The sequence below is a fragment of the Bombina bombina genome, chromosome 3 (genome assembly GCF_027579735.1).
Source record: "Bombina bombina isolate aBomBom1 chromosome 3, aBomBom1.pri, whole genome shotgun sequence".
Taxonomy (NCBI): domain Eukaryota; kingdom Metazoa; phylum Chordata; class Amphibia; order Anura; family Bombinatoridae; genus Bombina; species Bombina bombina.
In genome coordinates this window covers 989,667,138-989,682,343 of record NC_069501.1, presented here as the reverse complement: position 1 = coordinate 989,682,343, position 15,206 = coordinate 989,667,138, and the positions used below count along the sequence as shown (strand labels likewise).

Here is a 15,206-nt window from a genome sequence, read left to right as displayed (position 1 = left end):
TTAATTCTGCTATACAAGCAGGAAAGTATGAATGCAATCAAACTCCGCAAATCATCTACAAAAAACAGTATAATATTTACACAACAATCTTATTTTTTTATTGTTCTGTCCTTTTTACAAATAAACTAATAACTCCTCCTCTCCGTTAACTATATGGTAGTGGATTCTTTAGAAGATATGTTCTGTAACTAGGACAGAGTTCATGATGATATTTAATGTTATTTGGATATTGGATTGTAGCATTGCCAGTCACTTATGTTTTACACATATATTCTATGTTAAAGGGACAGTCAACACCAAAATTGTTGTTATTTAAAAAGATAGACAGCGCCTTTACTACCCATTCTCCAGCTTTGCACAACCAACATTGTTTTATTAATATACTTTATAACATTTAAACCTCTAAATTTCTGCCTGTTTCTAAGCCACTACAGACAGCCTCTTATCACGTGCTTTTTTATTATTATTTTTGTTACAACAGGAGACTGCTAGTTCATGTGGGCCATATAGATATAGATAAAACACCTCCAACCACACAATGAATATGTTCAATAGTGCATTCATCAAGTACAGACATTCAATTCTAAAAACAATGCCGAAACTAGGACAAAGTATGTATCAAAGGGTTTAACACCACCACAGCCGTGGCCAGGCTCCAAAGTAAAGGATAATGCCTGGATGGGTATACAGATATATGTACGAGGGGATAACATAGATCCTATGTGTACACACTGAAAATTTAAAAAATAGAGAACGTCAGGAGAGAAGACGGCTACACCCAACCTCCACTAGCCCCAAACGCAAAGCTGGAGGGAAAATAGCTAGCGAGGATAGTACCACCGTAATCTATGCTGCCATTATCTTACAAAACTGCAAGAAAATGTATCTGATCATAAATGGTTTGCAATGTAACAGAAAAACATCACATACTGATACAAAGTGTAGTTATGGCAGTATACAGAGCTATAGTTGCAGCCCATGCAGTTCATATAGGGTGGATCCTGAAATTTAAACGTGATTGCGGTTCAATTATTTCCACATATGTGTTGCAGTTTCGGCCGCACAATGCCCCTTCAATATGATTAGATACTTTTTATTGCAGTTTTGTAAGATTGACGCAACATAGATCCCGGTGGTACTATCCTCGCTAGCTATTTTCCCTCCCGCTTTGCACTTGGGGCAGTGGAGGTTGGGTGTTGCTGTCTTCTCTGCTGACGTTCTCTATTTTTTAATTTTCAGCGTGTACACATATGATATGTACTAGGGGATAACATAGATCCTATCTGTATATCCGTCCAGGCATTATCCTTTACTTTGGAGCCTGGCCACAGCTGTGGTGTTAACCCCTTTGATACATACTTTGTCCTAGTTCCTACATTGTTTTTAGAATTGGATGTCTGTACTTGATGAATGCACTATTGAACATATTCATTGTGTGGTTGGAGACGTGTACGTCTACTTCTGAGACATGCATTTATAATATATTGTGAATTGTGACACATTTAATACATTTTGGACATAATTTAAAGATGTGCTGAATTCCCTGTCTTTTTCTTTTGAAGTCCTTGGGATTTAGGTGTTCAAGCTCTCAACAGCTGCTTGTGAATCTTTTTGGTCTAAATAATTGCGCTTAAGGGTCTGCGCCAATCAAATTTACTATTTGAGTATACATGGCCATATACATTTAATTAATTATGCCGCTTGTTCTGTGTTTTTGCTTCTATAGGTTACATGGACAGTCAATGGGTGTGTGGTTACGACATTGCACAGCTAACAGGCATACTGATCGGAAGCACAGCACTGAAACCAGAGCCAGCACAGATACCAGTACGCGCAGCTGGAAATGGAGAATTGTAGGAACTGGAGCATTACTGGGACTAGGGACAGTCCTGGCCTATGAAACAGCAAGGAGAAGAGTATGTTTATCCTGTAGCCCGAAGTATTAGCAGTTGCCATATAAGTACATTTTGTAGCAGCTAGGGAGAGTATACTCTCTATATTTCTATTTGCTGAGTTGTTTTTTTCTTTTCTTTTTTCTTAAGCAAAATTTATCCTTGTCTAGGCTTATTGATGAAGAGATTCAGAAAACTCACCATGCACAATGCTATACCATTGCTTGGTGAGTGTTGATAGCCCATTTATATATAAATTGACCACAGCAAAGTAGATTAGGGAAGATATATATATAAATATGATGTCCCTTTTTAAGAGATGGAGTCATTTCCTCCGGCTTGCACCCTTGCTTTTTAAATTTTTGATAAAATACAGCTAGCTCCAGCATTTTGTACCCAACACATGAATCCTCCCTCTCAGCTGGCTGACATTGTTTATCAAGTGGGATTCAGGAAAATGTTCTATTATACTGTGTTTTTATTTTAATTCTGTTTTTGTTTTAATTAAATCATGTTTATATCATACTAACAAGTACTATATTTAAAGGGACATGAAACCCAATTTTTCTTTTCATGCTTCAGATAGAGCATGCAATCTTAAACAACATTTTTTACTTCTATTATCTAATTTGTGTTGGTCTGTAGGTATCCTTTTTTGAAGCAGCAGCAATGCACTACTGAGAGCTAGCTGAGCACGTTGGGTGAGCCAATAACATGGGGCATATATGTGCAGCCACCAATAAGCAGCTTGTGAGCCTACCTAGATATCCTTTTCTACAAAGGATACCAAGAGAACAAAATAGCTAATAGAAGTAAATTTTAAAGAAAAAATGTGGGTTCCATGTCACTTTAAATGACAAGTGCTCATTAGAAGAACAATGATTTGCCTAGAAAGTTCTGGAAATATGAGTATATTGTCATTCATTCCTGGTGTTGTGTATTTTTATTCCCCCCACAGGTTGCCCAAGCAGAGTCTTCTGAGAATCCTGTTACATCTTCATTGCCTCAGTATTCCAGGGAGGAAGTGCGCCAACATGCCAGCATGGCAGACAGAGTGTGGGTAACCTATGCAGGAGAAGTATTTGATATAACAGAGTTTATTGAATTGCATCCTGGGGGCGGACGAATCTTAATGGCTGCTGGAGGAGCGTTGGAGCCATTCTGGGCTCTTTATGGAGTGCACAAGAATGAACATGTTATGGAAATACTGAATGAATATAAGGTTGGTGTGTTGAGTCCTGAAGAGAAAGAGGAACCAGAAGCTGTCACTGATCCTTATGCACTTGATCCACCTCGACACCCCATTCTAAAATTAAACAGTAAAAAGCCATTTAATGCAGAACCCCCTGCCGCGCTACTGACAGAGAGCTTTATAACCCCTAATGAATTATTTTTCAAAAGGAACCACTTACCTGTACCGGAAATTAATCCTGATGATTACCAACTAGTTGTAGACAGATCTCAAGGAGCTGATGAGGAGCAGCCACTTATCCTGTCTCTCTCAGATTTAAAGACCAAATTTCGCCGTTATGAAATCACCTCCACTTTGCAGTGTGCAGGGAACAGGCGATCTGAGATGAATGCAGTGAAGCTAGTGAAGGGGCTGGACTGGGGCATTGCAGCAATCAGTACAGCTTGCTGGGCAGGAGCACGTCTTAGAGATGTCTTGTTAGACGCAGGGTACACAGAGGACACCCCGAAAGCCAAACATGTTATATTTGAAGGGCTTGACCGTGACTTAACAGGGACAAACTATGGTGCATCAATTCCTTTTGAACATGCTATGAGTAAAGAGTCGGATGTCCTGCTTGCCTATGAGATGAATGGGGAAACATTACCAAGGGACCATGGATTTCCTCTGCGGGTAATTGTGCCAGGTGTTGTTGGAGCCCGCAATGTAAAGTGGCTTGGTAGAATTCTGATAAGTGAAGAAGAGAGCCGTAGTCATTGGCAACAGAATGATTATAAGGGCTTTAACCCATGTATTGACTGGGACACTGTAGACTTTGCCTCCTCTCCTGCAATACAGGATTTGCCAGTGCAATCTGCAATCACAGAGCCACGCCCAGGTCAGAAAATACACCCTTCCCCTGAAGGGCAGTTTACGGTGAAGGGGTATGCATGGAGTGGTGGCGGCAGGAAAATAGTACGAGTGGATGTGTCTCTTGATGGTGGGAATACATGGAAGGTAGCAGAACTTACTGGAGAAGAGCAGAATACTGGGAAAGCCTGGGCATGGAAACAGTGGAAGCTAAGTGCCTCACTGCCAACTGATGTAACAGAAATCACTATTATCTGTAAGGCTGTGGACTCCAGTTACAATGTACAGCCGGATACTGTGGCCCCAATCTGGAACTTGCGTGGGGTTTTGAACAATTCCTGGCACCGTGTGCAGGTCACAGTAAATAGACATTAACAGCGGTTTACTATTCCACTGTCTGGAAAGTGCCTACAAAATGAGCATATTTATTTTTTTACTTGTGAAAAATGGAGAGCACAATCAGTATATGGAAAAGTAAACCTGCTCGAACATATTCGTTATTTACATGGACTTCTAGATCTGAGAAACACTAGAGAAAGTAGATGCCCTATGAGGCTTTTTTTGTAATAGTCAGTATTGTTAACATAATATACTAAAAAAAAAAAAAAAAGTTCTATATAAAACCAATCTTGAGGCTTTCTAATCCTATCGGTGTAGCACTTCTACATCCTCATATATCCTCCGTGGTGTTGAAGAAGTTGTATAGTAATTTATGTTCTAGAGGACCATGGGTGTCTAACCTTGGTGCTCCAGAGGTTTTGTAACTACATTTCCCATGATGCTCAGACACTGAGAATCAGCTGGCGGTGTGTGAAAATGATCCAGCTTTAGTTTGTCTGTGTATTTGTGAGCGTTGAGTTAAGTCTATAAACTTCTCTATTTTCCTTTTCTTTGAGCAGGAGTTTTTTTTTCATTAAAAAGATTAGTATATAATGAAGTGCAAAACATGCTAATGGTACCAGTGCTAGAATTTTAAATTATACTTAACCAGATTAGTAAAGAGCGAAAGCATCGGAGAAGAAGGTTATCCAGCATAGATTAAAGTGCTAGTAAGAGCTTAAAGCACAGTATGTTTGAGCAAACATTCTCAGCACTGTGCTAACATGTTTTTTGTAAAATGGAGACACAGTACATGCAATGTGATTACAAGTGATTGCTTAAAGGGACAGTATACACTCATTTTCATATAACTGCATGTAATAGACACTACTATAAAGAATAAGATGCACAGATACTGATATAAAAATCCAGTATAAAACCGTTTAAAAACTTTCTTAGAAGCTCCCAGTTTAGCTCTGTTGAAAAGGTAGCCGGAAAGCACACTGCAAGTGGGAAATAGCAGACACTACCCCTTCCTTTGCATATGAAAAGACCCTTTACACAAACAGGAGCAAGCTGGAGTAGGTATACGTCAGTATTCTCATAAAACTTTGGGGCTTGGTTAGGAGTCTGAAAATCAGAACAATGTTGTTTAAAAATAAGCAAAACTATACATTAAAAAAACAAACAAAAAAAAACAACTTTATGGGCTATATAAATAGATCTACAAAACATTTATGCAAATAAATAATTTGTGTATAATGTCCCTTTAAAGGGACAGTCTAGTCCAAAACAAACTTTCATTATTCAGATAGGGCATGTCATTTTACATCATTTTCAAATTTACTTTTATTACCAATTTTGCTTTGTTCTCTTGGTATTCTTAGTTGAAAGCTAAACCTAGATGGTTCATATGCTAATTTCTAAGCCCTTGAAGGCCGCCTCTTATCTCAGGCTTTTTGACAGTTTTCACCACTAGAGGGTGTTGTTTCATGTGTTTCAAATAGATAACACTTGGAGTTCCTAGGAGCTAGCACTGATTGGCTAAAATACAAGTCTGTCAAAAGAATTGAAATAAGGGGGCAGTTTGCAGAGGCTTAGATGCAAGATAATCACAGAGGTAAAAAGTGTATTTATATAACTGTTGGTTATGCAAAACTAGGGAATGGGTAATAAAGGGATTATCTATCTTTTAAAACAATAAATATTCTGGTGTAGACTGTCCCTTTAAATACTCCATCTTCCAAGCGTCCAAACAGATGAGATTCCAGGAGCATACTCTCCAACCTAATATTGTGGCTTTGCTAAATAGATGCGTTTCTACTATGGGATGGTTTTGAAACAGATTTAAAATGTTTTACACAGATAAATAATAAAGAAAATCTGAAATTCTGCAAAATAATCTGAATGAACTAGTTCCTGGATGTTTGAATTTTCAAAAACAATGGTCGTTTGAACTTTATAGGAAACCCACTTCAACTAATAGTCTGAGAGCAGATAGCTATTACCATATTTGTCGCTTTGGTATACCTGTTGGCCAATTTCTAAGAATGAGACGCAACTGCACATTAGATGAAGAGTTGTCTTTTTTATTTCTTTTTACATGATTCTTGGGATTTGACCAAACATAATTGTAATACAACTACTGTATATATGTTTAGTATATGATTGTATTTCTACTATTTGCAGAAGGCAAGTGTGCTATATGGGGTCTCATGTCTCTTTTTGTTTTGTTTTTTTATTATTTTTTAATAATATTTTCATTAAACTGACTGGGAATGGTGAAAATGTGTAAAATCTAATATATATATACTGTATGTGTTAGAAAAAAAAGTTAAACTCCTTTTTTTTAAAAGTGAATTCAAGTGTTGATTTTGCCTTTACAGCCTTAAAAGGACATTAAACATCTCTTGCTTTTGTCCAAAATTTGTGTTTTGGTCCACACTCCCTACAGCAGCCAAAAAACATAATTTATGTAAGAACTTACCTGATAAATTCATTTCTTTCATATTAGCAAGAGTCCATGAGTTAGTGACGTATGGGATATACATTCCTACCAGGAGGGGCAAAGTTTCCCAAACCTCAAAATGCCTACAAATACACCCCTCACCACACCCACAAATCAGTTTAACGAATAGCCAAGAAGTGGGGTGATAAGAAAAAAGTGCGAAAGCATATAAAATAAGGAATTGGAATAATTGTGCTTTCTACAAAAAAATCATAACCACCACAAAAAAGGGCGGGCCTCATGGACTCTTGCTAATATGAAAGAAATGAATTTATCAGGTAAGTTCTTACATAAATTATGTTTTCTTTCATGTAATTAGCAAGAGTCCATGAGCTAGTGACGTATGGGATAATGACTACCCAAGATGTGGATCTTTCCACGCAAGAGTCACTAGAGAGGGAGGGATAAAATAAAGACAGCCAATTCCTGCTGAAAATAATCCACACCCAAAATAAAGTTTAATGAAAAACATAAACAGAAGATTCAAACTGAAACCGCTGCCTGAAGTACTTTTCTACCAAAAACTGCTTCAGAAGAAGCAAATACATCAAAATGGTAGAATTTAGTAAAAGTATGCAAAAGAGGACCAAGTTGCTGCTTTGCAAATCTGATCAACCGAAGCTTCATTCCTAAACGCCCGGGAAGTAGAAACTGACCTAGTAGAATGAGCTGTAATCCTTTGAGGCGGAGTTTTACCCGACTCGACATAGGCATGATGAATTAAAGATTTCAACCAAGATGCCAAAGAAATGGCAGAAGCTTTCTGGCCTTTTCTAGAACCGGAAAAGATAACAAATAGACTAGAAGTCTTTCGGAAAGACTTAGTAGCTTCAACATAATATTTCAAAGCTCTAACAACATCCAAAGAATGCAACGATTTCTCCTTAGAATTCTTAGGATTAGGACATAATGAGGGAACCACAATTTCTCTACTAATGTTGTTGGAATTCACAACCTTAGGTAAAAATTCAAAAGAAGTTCGCAACACCGCCTTATCCTGATGAAAAATCAGAAAAGGAGACTCACAAGAAAGAGCAGATAATTCAGAGACTCTTCTGGCAGAAGAGATCGCCAAAAGGAACAAAACTTTCCAAGAAAGTAATTTAATGTCCAATGAATGCATGGGTTCAAAAGGAGGAGCTTGAAGAGCCCCCAGAACTAAATTCAAACTCCGAGGAGAAATTGACTTAATGACAGGTTTTATACGAACCAAAGCTTGTACAAAACAATGAATATCAGGAAGATTAGCAATCTTTCTGTGAAAAAGAACAGAAAGAGCAGAGATTTGTCCTTTCAAAGAACTTGCGATTAAACCTTTATCTAAACCATCCTGAAGAAACTGTAAAATTCTCGGAATTCTAAAAGAATGCCAAGAAAAATGATGAGAAAGACACCAAGAAATATAAGTCTTCCAGACTCTATAATATATCTCTCTAGATACAGATTTACGAGCCTGTAACATAGTATTAATCACAGAGTCAGAGAAACCTCTTTGACCAAGAATCAAGCGTTCAATCTCCATACCTTTAAATTTAAGGATTTGAGATCCTGATGGAAAAAAGGACCTTGCGACAGAAGGTCTGGTCTTAGCGGAAGAGTCCACGGATGGCAAGAGGCCATCCGGACAAGATCCGCATACCAAAACCTGTGAGGCCATGCCGGAGCTACCAGCAGAACAAACGAGCATTCCTTCAGAATCTTGGAGATTACTCTTGGAAGAAGAACTAGAGGCGGAAAGATATAGGCAGGATGATACTTCCAAGGAAGTGATAATGCATCCACTGCTTCCGCCTGAGGATCCCGGGATCTGGACAGATACCTGGGAAGTTTCTTGTTTAGATGAGACGCCATCAGATCTATTTCTGGAAGCTCCCACATTTGAACAATCTGAAGAAATGCCTCTGGGTGAAGAGACCATTCACCCGGATGCAACGTTTGGCGACTGAGATAATCCGCTTCCCAATTGTCTATACCTGGGATATGAACCGCAGAGATTAGACAGGAGCTGGATTCCGCCCAAACCAGAATTCGAGATACTTCTTTCATAGCCAGAGGACTGTGAGTCCCTCCTTGATGATTGATGTATGCCACAGTTGTGACATTGTCTGTCTGAAAACAAATGAACGATTCTCTCTTCAGAAGAGGCCAAGACTGAAGAGCTCTGAAAATTGCACGGAGTTCCAAAATATTGATCGGTAATCTCACCTCCTGAGATTCCCAAACTACTTGTGCCGTCAGAGATCCCCACACAGCTCCCCAACCTGTAAGACTTGCATCTGTTGAAATTACAGTCCAGGTCGGAAGAACAAAAGAAGCCCCCTGAATTAAACAATGGTGATCTGTCCACCACGTTAGAGAGTGTCGTACAATCGGTTTTAAAAATATTAATTGAGATATCTTTGTGTAATCCCTGCACCATTGATTCAGCATACAGAGCTGAAGAGGTCGCACGTGAAAACGAGCAAAGGGGATCGCGTCCGATGCAGCAGTCATAAGACCTAGAATTTCCATGCATAAGGCTACCGAAGGGAATGATTGTGACTGAAGGTTTCGACAAGCTGAAATCAATTTTAGACGTCTCTTGTCTGTCATGGACACTGAATCTATCTGGAAACCCAGAAAGGTTACCCTTGTCTGAGGAATCTATGAACTTTTTAGTGAATTGATCCTCCAACCATGATCTTGAAGAAACAACACAAGTCGATTCGTATGAGATTCTGCTAAATGTAAAGACTGAGCAAGTACCAAGATATCGTCCAAATAAGGAAATACCACAATACCCTGTTCTCTGATTACAGACAGAAGGGCACCGAGAACCTTTGTAAAAATTCTTGGAGCTGTAGCTAGGCCAAACGGCATAGCCACAAACTGGTAATGCTTGTCCAGAAAAGAGAATCTCAGGAACTGATAATGATCTTGATGAATCGGAATATGCAGATATGCATCCTGTAAATCTATTGTGGACATATAATGCCCTTGTTGAACAAAAGGCAAGATAGTCCTTACAGTTACCATTTTGAACGTTGGTATCCTTACATAACGATTCAATATTTTTAGATCCAGAACTGGTCTGAAGGAATTCTCCTTCTTTGGTACAATGAAGAGATTCGAATAAAACCCCAGCCCCTGTTCCAGAACTGGAACTGGCATAATTACTCCAGCCAACTCTAGATCTGAAACACATTTCAGAAATACTTGAGCTTTCACTGGATTTACTGGGACACGGGAAAGAAAAAATCTCTTTGCAGGAGGTCTTATCTTGAAACCAATTCTGTACCCTTCTGAAACAATGTTCTAAATCCAAAGATTGTGAACAGAATTGATCCAAATTTCTTTGAAAAAACGTAACCTGTCCCCTACCAGCTGAGCTGGAATGAGGGCCGCACCTTCATGTGGACTTAGAAGCTGGCTTTGCTTTTCTAGAAGGCTTGGATTTATTCCAGACTGGAGATGGTTTCCAAACTGAAACTGCTCCTGAGGATGAAGGATCAGGTTTTTGTTCTTTGTTGAAACGAAAGGAACGAAAACGATTATTAGCCCTGTTTTTACCCTTAGATTTTTTATCCTGTGGTAAAAAAGTTCCTTTCCCACCAGTAACAGTTGAGATAATAGAATCCAACTGAGAACCAAATAATTTGTTACCCTGGAAAGAAATAGAAAGTAAAGTTGATTTAGAAGCCATATCAGCATTCCAAGTTTTAAGCCATAAAGCTCTTCTAGCTAAAATAGCTAGAGACATAAACCTGACATCAACTCTGATAATATCAAAAATGGCATCACAGATAAAATTATTAGCATGCTGAAGAAGAATAATAATGTCATGAGAATCACGATGTGTTACTTGTTGCGCTAAAGTTTCCAACCAAAAAGTTGAAGCTGCAGCAACATCAGCCAAAGATATAGCAGGTCTAAGAAGATTACCTGAACACAGATAAGTTTTCTTAGAAAGGACTCAATTTTCCTATCTAAAGGATCCTTAAACGAAGTACCATCTGACGTAGGAATAGTAGTACGTTTAGCAAGGGTAGAAATAGCCCCATCAACTTTAGGGATTTTGTCCCAAAATTCTAATCTGTCAGACGGCACAGGATATAATTGCTTAAAACGTTTAGAAGGAGTAAATGAATTACCCAAATTATTCCATTCTCTGGAAATTACTTCAGAAATAGCACCAGGAACAGGAAAAACTTCTGGAATAACCACAGGAGATTAAAAGACCTTATCTAAACGTTTAGATTTAGTATCAAGAGGACCAGAATCCTCAATTTCTAAAGCAATTAGTACTTCTTTAAGTAAAGAACGAATAAATTCCATTTTAAATAAATATGAAGATTTATCAGCATCAACCTCTGAGACAGAATCCTCTGAACCAGAAGAGTCATTAGAATCAGAATGATGATGTTCATTTAAAAATTCATCTGTATAAAGAGAAGTTTTAAAAGATTTTTTATGTTTACTAGAAGGAGGAATAACAGACATAGCCTTCTTGATGGATTCAGAAACAAAATCTCTTATGTTATCAGGAACATTCTGAACATTAGATGTTGATGGAACTGCAACAGGTATGTGTACATTACTAAAGGAAATATTATCTGCATTAACAAGTTTGTCATGACAATTAATACAAACAGCTGGAGGAACAGCTACCAAAAGTTTACAGCAGATACACTTAGCTTTGGTAGTTCCAGCACCAGACAGCGATTTTCCTGAAGTATCTTCTGACTCAGATGCAACGTGAGACATCTTGCAATATGTAAGAGAAAAAACAACATATAAAGCAAAATTGATCAAATTCCTTAAATGACAGTTTCAGGAATGGGAAAAAATGCCAAGGAACAAGCTTCTAGCAACCAGAAGCAAAGAAAAATGAGACTTAAATAATGTGGAGACAAAAGCGACGCCCATATTTTTTTAGCGCCAAATAAGACGCCCACATTATTTGGCGCCTAAATGCTTTTGGCGCCAAAAATGACGCCACGTCCGGAACGCCGACATTTTTGGCGCAAAAGAACGTCAAAAATGACGCAACTTCCGGCGACACGTATGACGCCGGAAACAGAAAAGATTTTTTGCGCCAAAAAAGTCTGCGCCAAGAATGACGCAATAAAATGAAGCATTTTCAGCCCCCGTGAGCCTAACAGCCCACAGGGAAAAAAGTCAAATTTTTAAGGTAAGAAAAATAATTGATTCAAGAGCATTATCCCAAATATGAAACTGACTGTCTGAAAATAAGGAATGTTGAACATCCTGAGTCAAGGCAAATAAATGTTTGAATACATATATTTAGAACTTTATTAAAAAAGTGCCCAACCATAGCTTAGAGTGTCACAGAAAATAAGACTTACTTACCCCAGGACACTCATCTACATGTTTGTAGAAAGCCAAACCAGTACTGAAACGAAAATCAGCAGAGGTAATGGTATATATATAAGAGTATATCGTCGATCTGAAAAGGGAGGTAAGAGATGAATCTCTACGACCGATAACAGAGAACCTATGAAATAGACCCCGTAGAAGGAGATCATTGAATTCAAACAGGCAATACTCTCCTCACATCCCTCTGACATTCACTGCATGCTGAGAGGAAAACCGGGCTCCAACCTGCTGCGGAGCGCATATCAACGTAGAATCTAGCACAAACTTACTTCACCACCTCCATAGGAGGCAAAGTTTGTAAAACTGATTTGTGGGTGTGGTGAGGGGTGTATTTGTAAGCATTTTGAGGTTTGGGAAACTTTGCCCCTCCTGGTAGGAATGTATATCCCATACGTCACTAGCTCATGGACTCTTGCTAATTACATGAAAGAAAGCAAACTCTGTAACGGCAAATAGTTGGTTTAGGCAATTTGCAGCATATTGAAAACCCAAGTTACAGATTTTGCTTTTGGACTCTCTAGGGAGTGTGGGACAAAGCAGTTTTTCACAAATGAATCTGGTGCTTTATATCCCTTTAACGATAAATAGGGGATCTTCTACCTGGTGCAGCCAATTTGTTCCTTGCTGGAGCTTGAATTACAGGCAGTCAAGTGTTGGCTTTTACCAGCAAATTCACTGACTGTACATTATTAAACCTTGACTAATACGTTCTTTGGCCATACCTGGTAATACAGAAGTCTCAAGTGGTTGATCTGAAATTGAATTTGTTACAAAAAATAGAGATTTAATTTAACAGAGGAGCATGTTAAATTAAACCCATTTTAACCCCCAGACGTTCTAAATGCGAGAAAGTCCAGTGCTTTTTTGGACGGTATGGAACGCCCTAACGTTTGTGGCGTCCTGCTCCCCTTCTTTTAAAAACTGGTGGATCCAGCTGGGGGGATGTGCCAAGCAATGCAGGCAGTACCCCGGGAGCCAAATGGCGCTGTTTGTAGTCACGTGATCAGTGGCCATCATGTGACATCCTGTCTGCACGAATCTTTGTTTTGGTTATGGACATTTTCCTGTATCCTGAAGAGTTAAAGAAGACAAAAACACCTTCAGTTCACCAATACTGGGCTATAAATTTCCTAGAAGTATTTATATAGCCATTTATAAATCCATCTTACACTATAAAGTACCTTTTAGCCCTAGTTTGGACCATGACACTTTTCATGGTGTAAATCAGGGATGGCCAACTGGCTGCCCATGGGTCACGTGGTAAAAAGCAGAACTAAGGATGTGTGACATATTTGTTGTGACCCCAGGAAAAAAGTGAAACTAAAAAAAAATGGGCTTTGGATGCCTTCTGGTTAGTGGGCAACTAAGGAAATAGAATATCTGTGTGCCTAATAACAATCTAAGAAGCCTAAATGTCTGCATTTAAATGTATAGATGCGCAAATACATAAGCGAGGGCTGCAAAATATATCTAGGATTGTAAATAATTTTCTCCCTTTTGCTTTTCTCAAAGTTACTGAGCACAATATATTAATCAATAATAAGTGAGTACCAGCACTTTTTTTGATTGGCTGGTGGCTGTCGCATAATACAGGGCGCCGGCAAATGGAGAAAAATTAATTTGTGAGAAAAAAATAAATCTACTGCTTATTTGAAATTCAGAGTGTTATTTTATTGTCTTTATTATGCATGCGTTATGCAATTTTACTGTATTCAGTGGTTCTTTAAGTAATAATCAAATAGAAAACGACGGAATAGGTGGTAAACTGTTAAAAAAATCAAGGCACAATATATTGTAAACCGTTTAAATAATGTTCATTGCTCATTTAAAAGTTAAAAACCCTACAAATATTCAAACGACCTTAAAATAATAGCCCTCTAGTGGCCACTAAGAAATACTGTCTCAAAAACATATTCGATACAAAGTAAACAATTTGTATCTTCAAGTTAATTGTATCCAAAGATAGTCTTAGGAAAACCCAAAGTAGTGGAGGGGTATAATTATACAGAAAGAAACTGCTCAGTTGTATCCAAACAAGGATTGTATCTCAGAAGACGGGATTATCATGAGACAGTTTAGATATATAACAAGTGAGTAAGCCAGTCACACAGAATTGACTGAAATCCGTCACAAGTTTTAGGGACATGAACCAAAAATGTTCTTTCATTATTTAGATAGAAGTAAATTGGAAAGCGGTTTCAAATCACATGATCTATTATCAAATTTGCTTAATTCTCTTGGTATCCTTTGAAGGAGCAGCAATGCACTTCTGGGAGCTAACTGAACACATCCGGGGAACCAATGACAAGAGGTATTTATGTGCAGCCACCAGATCCCAGTAATGCATTGCTGCTTAAAGCCTACCTAGGTATCTTTTTTTTTTTTTTCTTCTTAAAACGGGGAGAGTCCACAGCTGCATTCATTACTTTTGGGCAGTGGCGTATTTAGGTTTTGTGCTGCCCTAGGCACTCAAAATTCTGCGGCCCCCACTACCCCCACCTCACCAGGTTTTAGGCCTTTTTTCACCATAATATTTTTTGGTGAGGATGTAACGTCACTTTTTTTCCCATGGCATTTCCAAAGTAAATGTTCATGTTCAAGTGCACATGTTTTTATGTATATGTGTGTGTGTAGTGCAGTAAGTGTGCGTAGGTAGTAGGAACAAAAAGTGCTGCCCCACCAAAACCAGCTGGCCTGTAGCATTGATATTCCTTATATTAAGGAGAGAATTTGTAGCTACAATGTAGCATCAAAACAGAGTATAATGGAACTGTAGAGGCTTAAGTGTAGCAAGGTATATACCTCTAGAGAGAGTGTACAATTAATATATATTATATTTATACACTTTAATTAGGAGGAGCCTTGTTGTTGCAGACTCTTTCCAATGCGGCATGATATTATTATACTTTACAACCAAAGCAGGCAGTGTTGGGGTTAAATCTTTTCTAGGGTATCTGCTTGTCTCAACTGATCTGAGTTTAATCTCTACTCTGTATTTTCTAGATCTCAGTCTCCTAAAAATCTTTAAACATACTAGTCTAATGCATTCAATATGTATGAAATATAGTAC

The 15,206-nt window shown here is 38.3% G+C and overlaps 1 protein-coding gene across 2 annotated transcripts in view; it reads left to right on the top strand.

The window, feature by feature from the left end:
* Window positions 1-13,796, top strand: part of SUOX (sulfite oxidase) — a 149,436-nt gene extending 135,640 nt beyond the window's left edge. For both annotated transcript variants that reach the window (XM_053708117.1, XM_053708116.1), the window contains exons 3-4: window positions 1,727-1,916; window positions 2,851-13,796. In XM_053708117.1, coding sequence (XP_053564092.1) covers window positions 1,727-1,916; window positions 2,851-4,308 — 1,648 coding nt within the window. In that variant the 3' untranslated portion in view covers window positions 4,309-13,796. The remainder of the gene's footprint in view (window positions 1-1,726; window positions 1,917-2,850) is intronic.
* The last annotated feature ends 1,410 nt before the right edge of the window (window positions 13,797-15,206 follow it).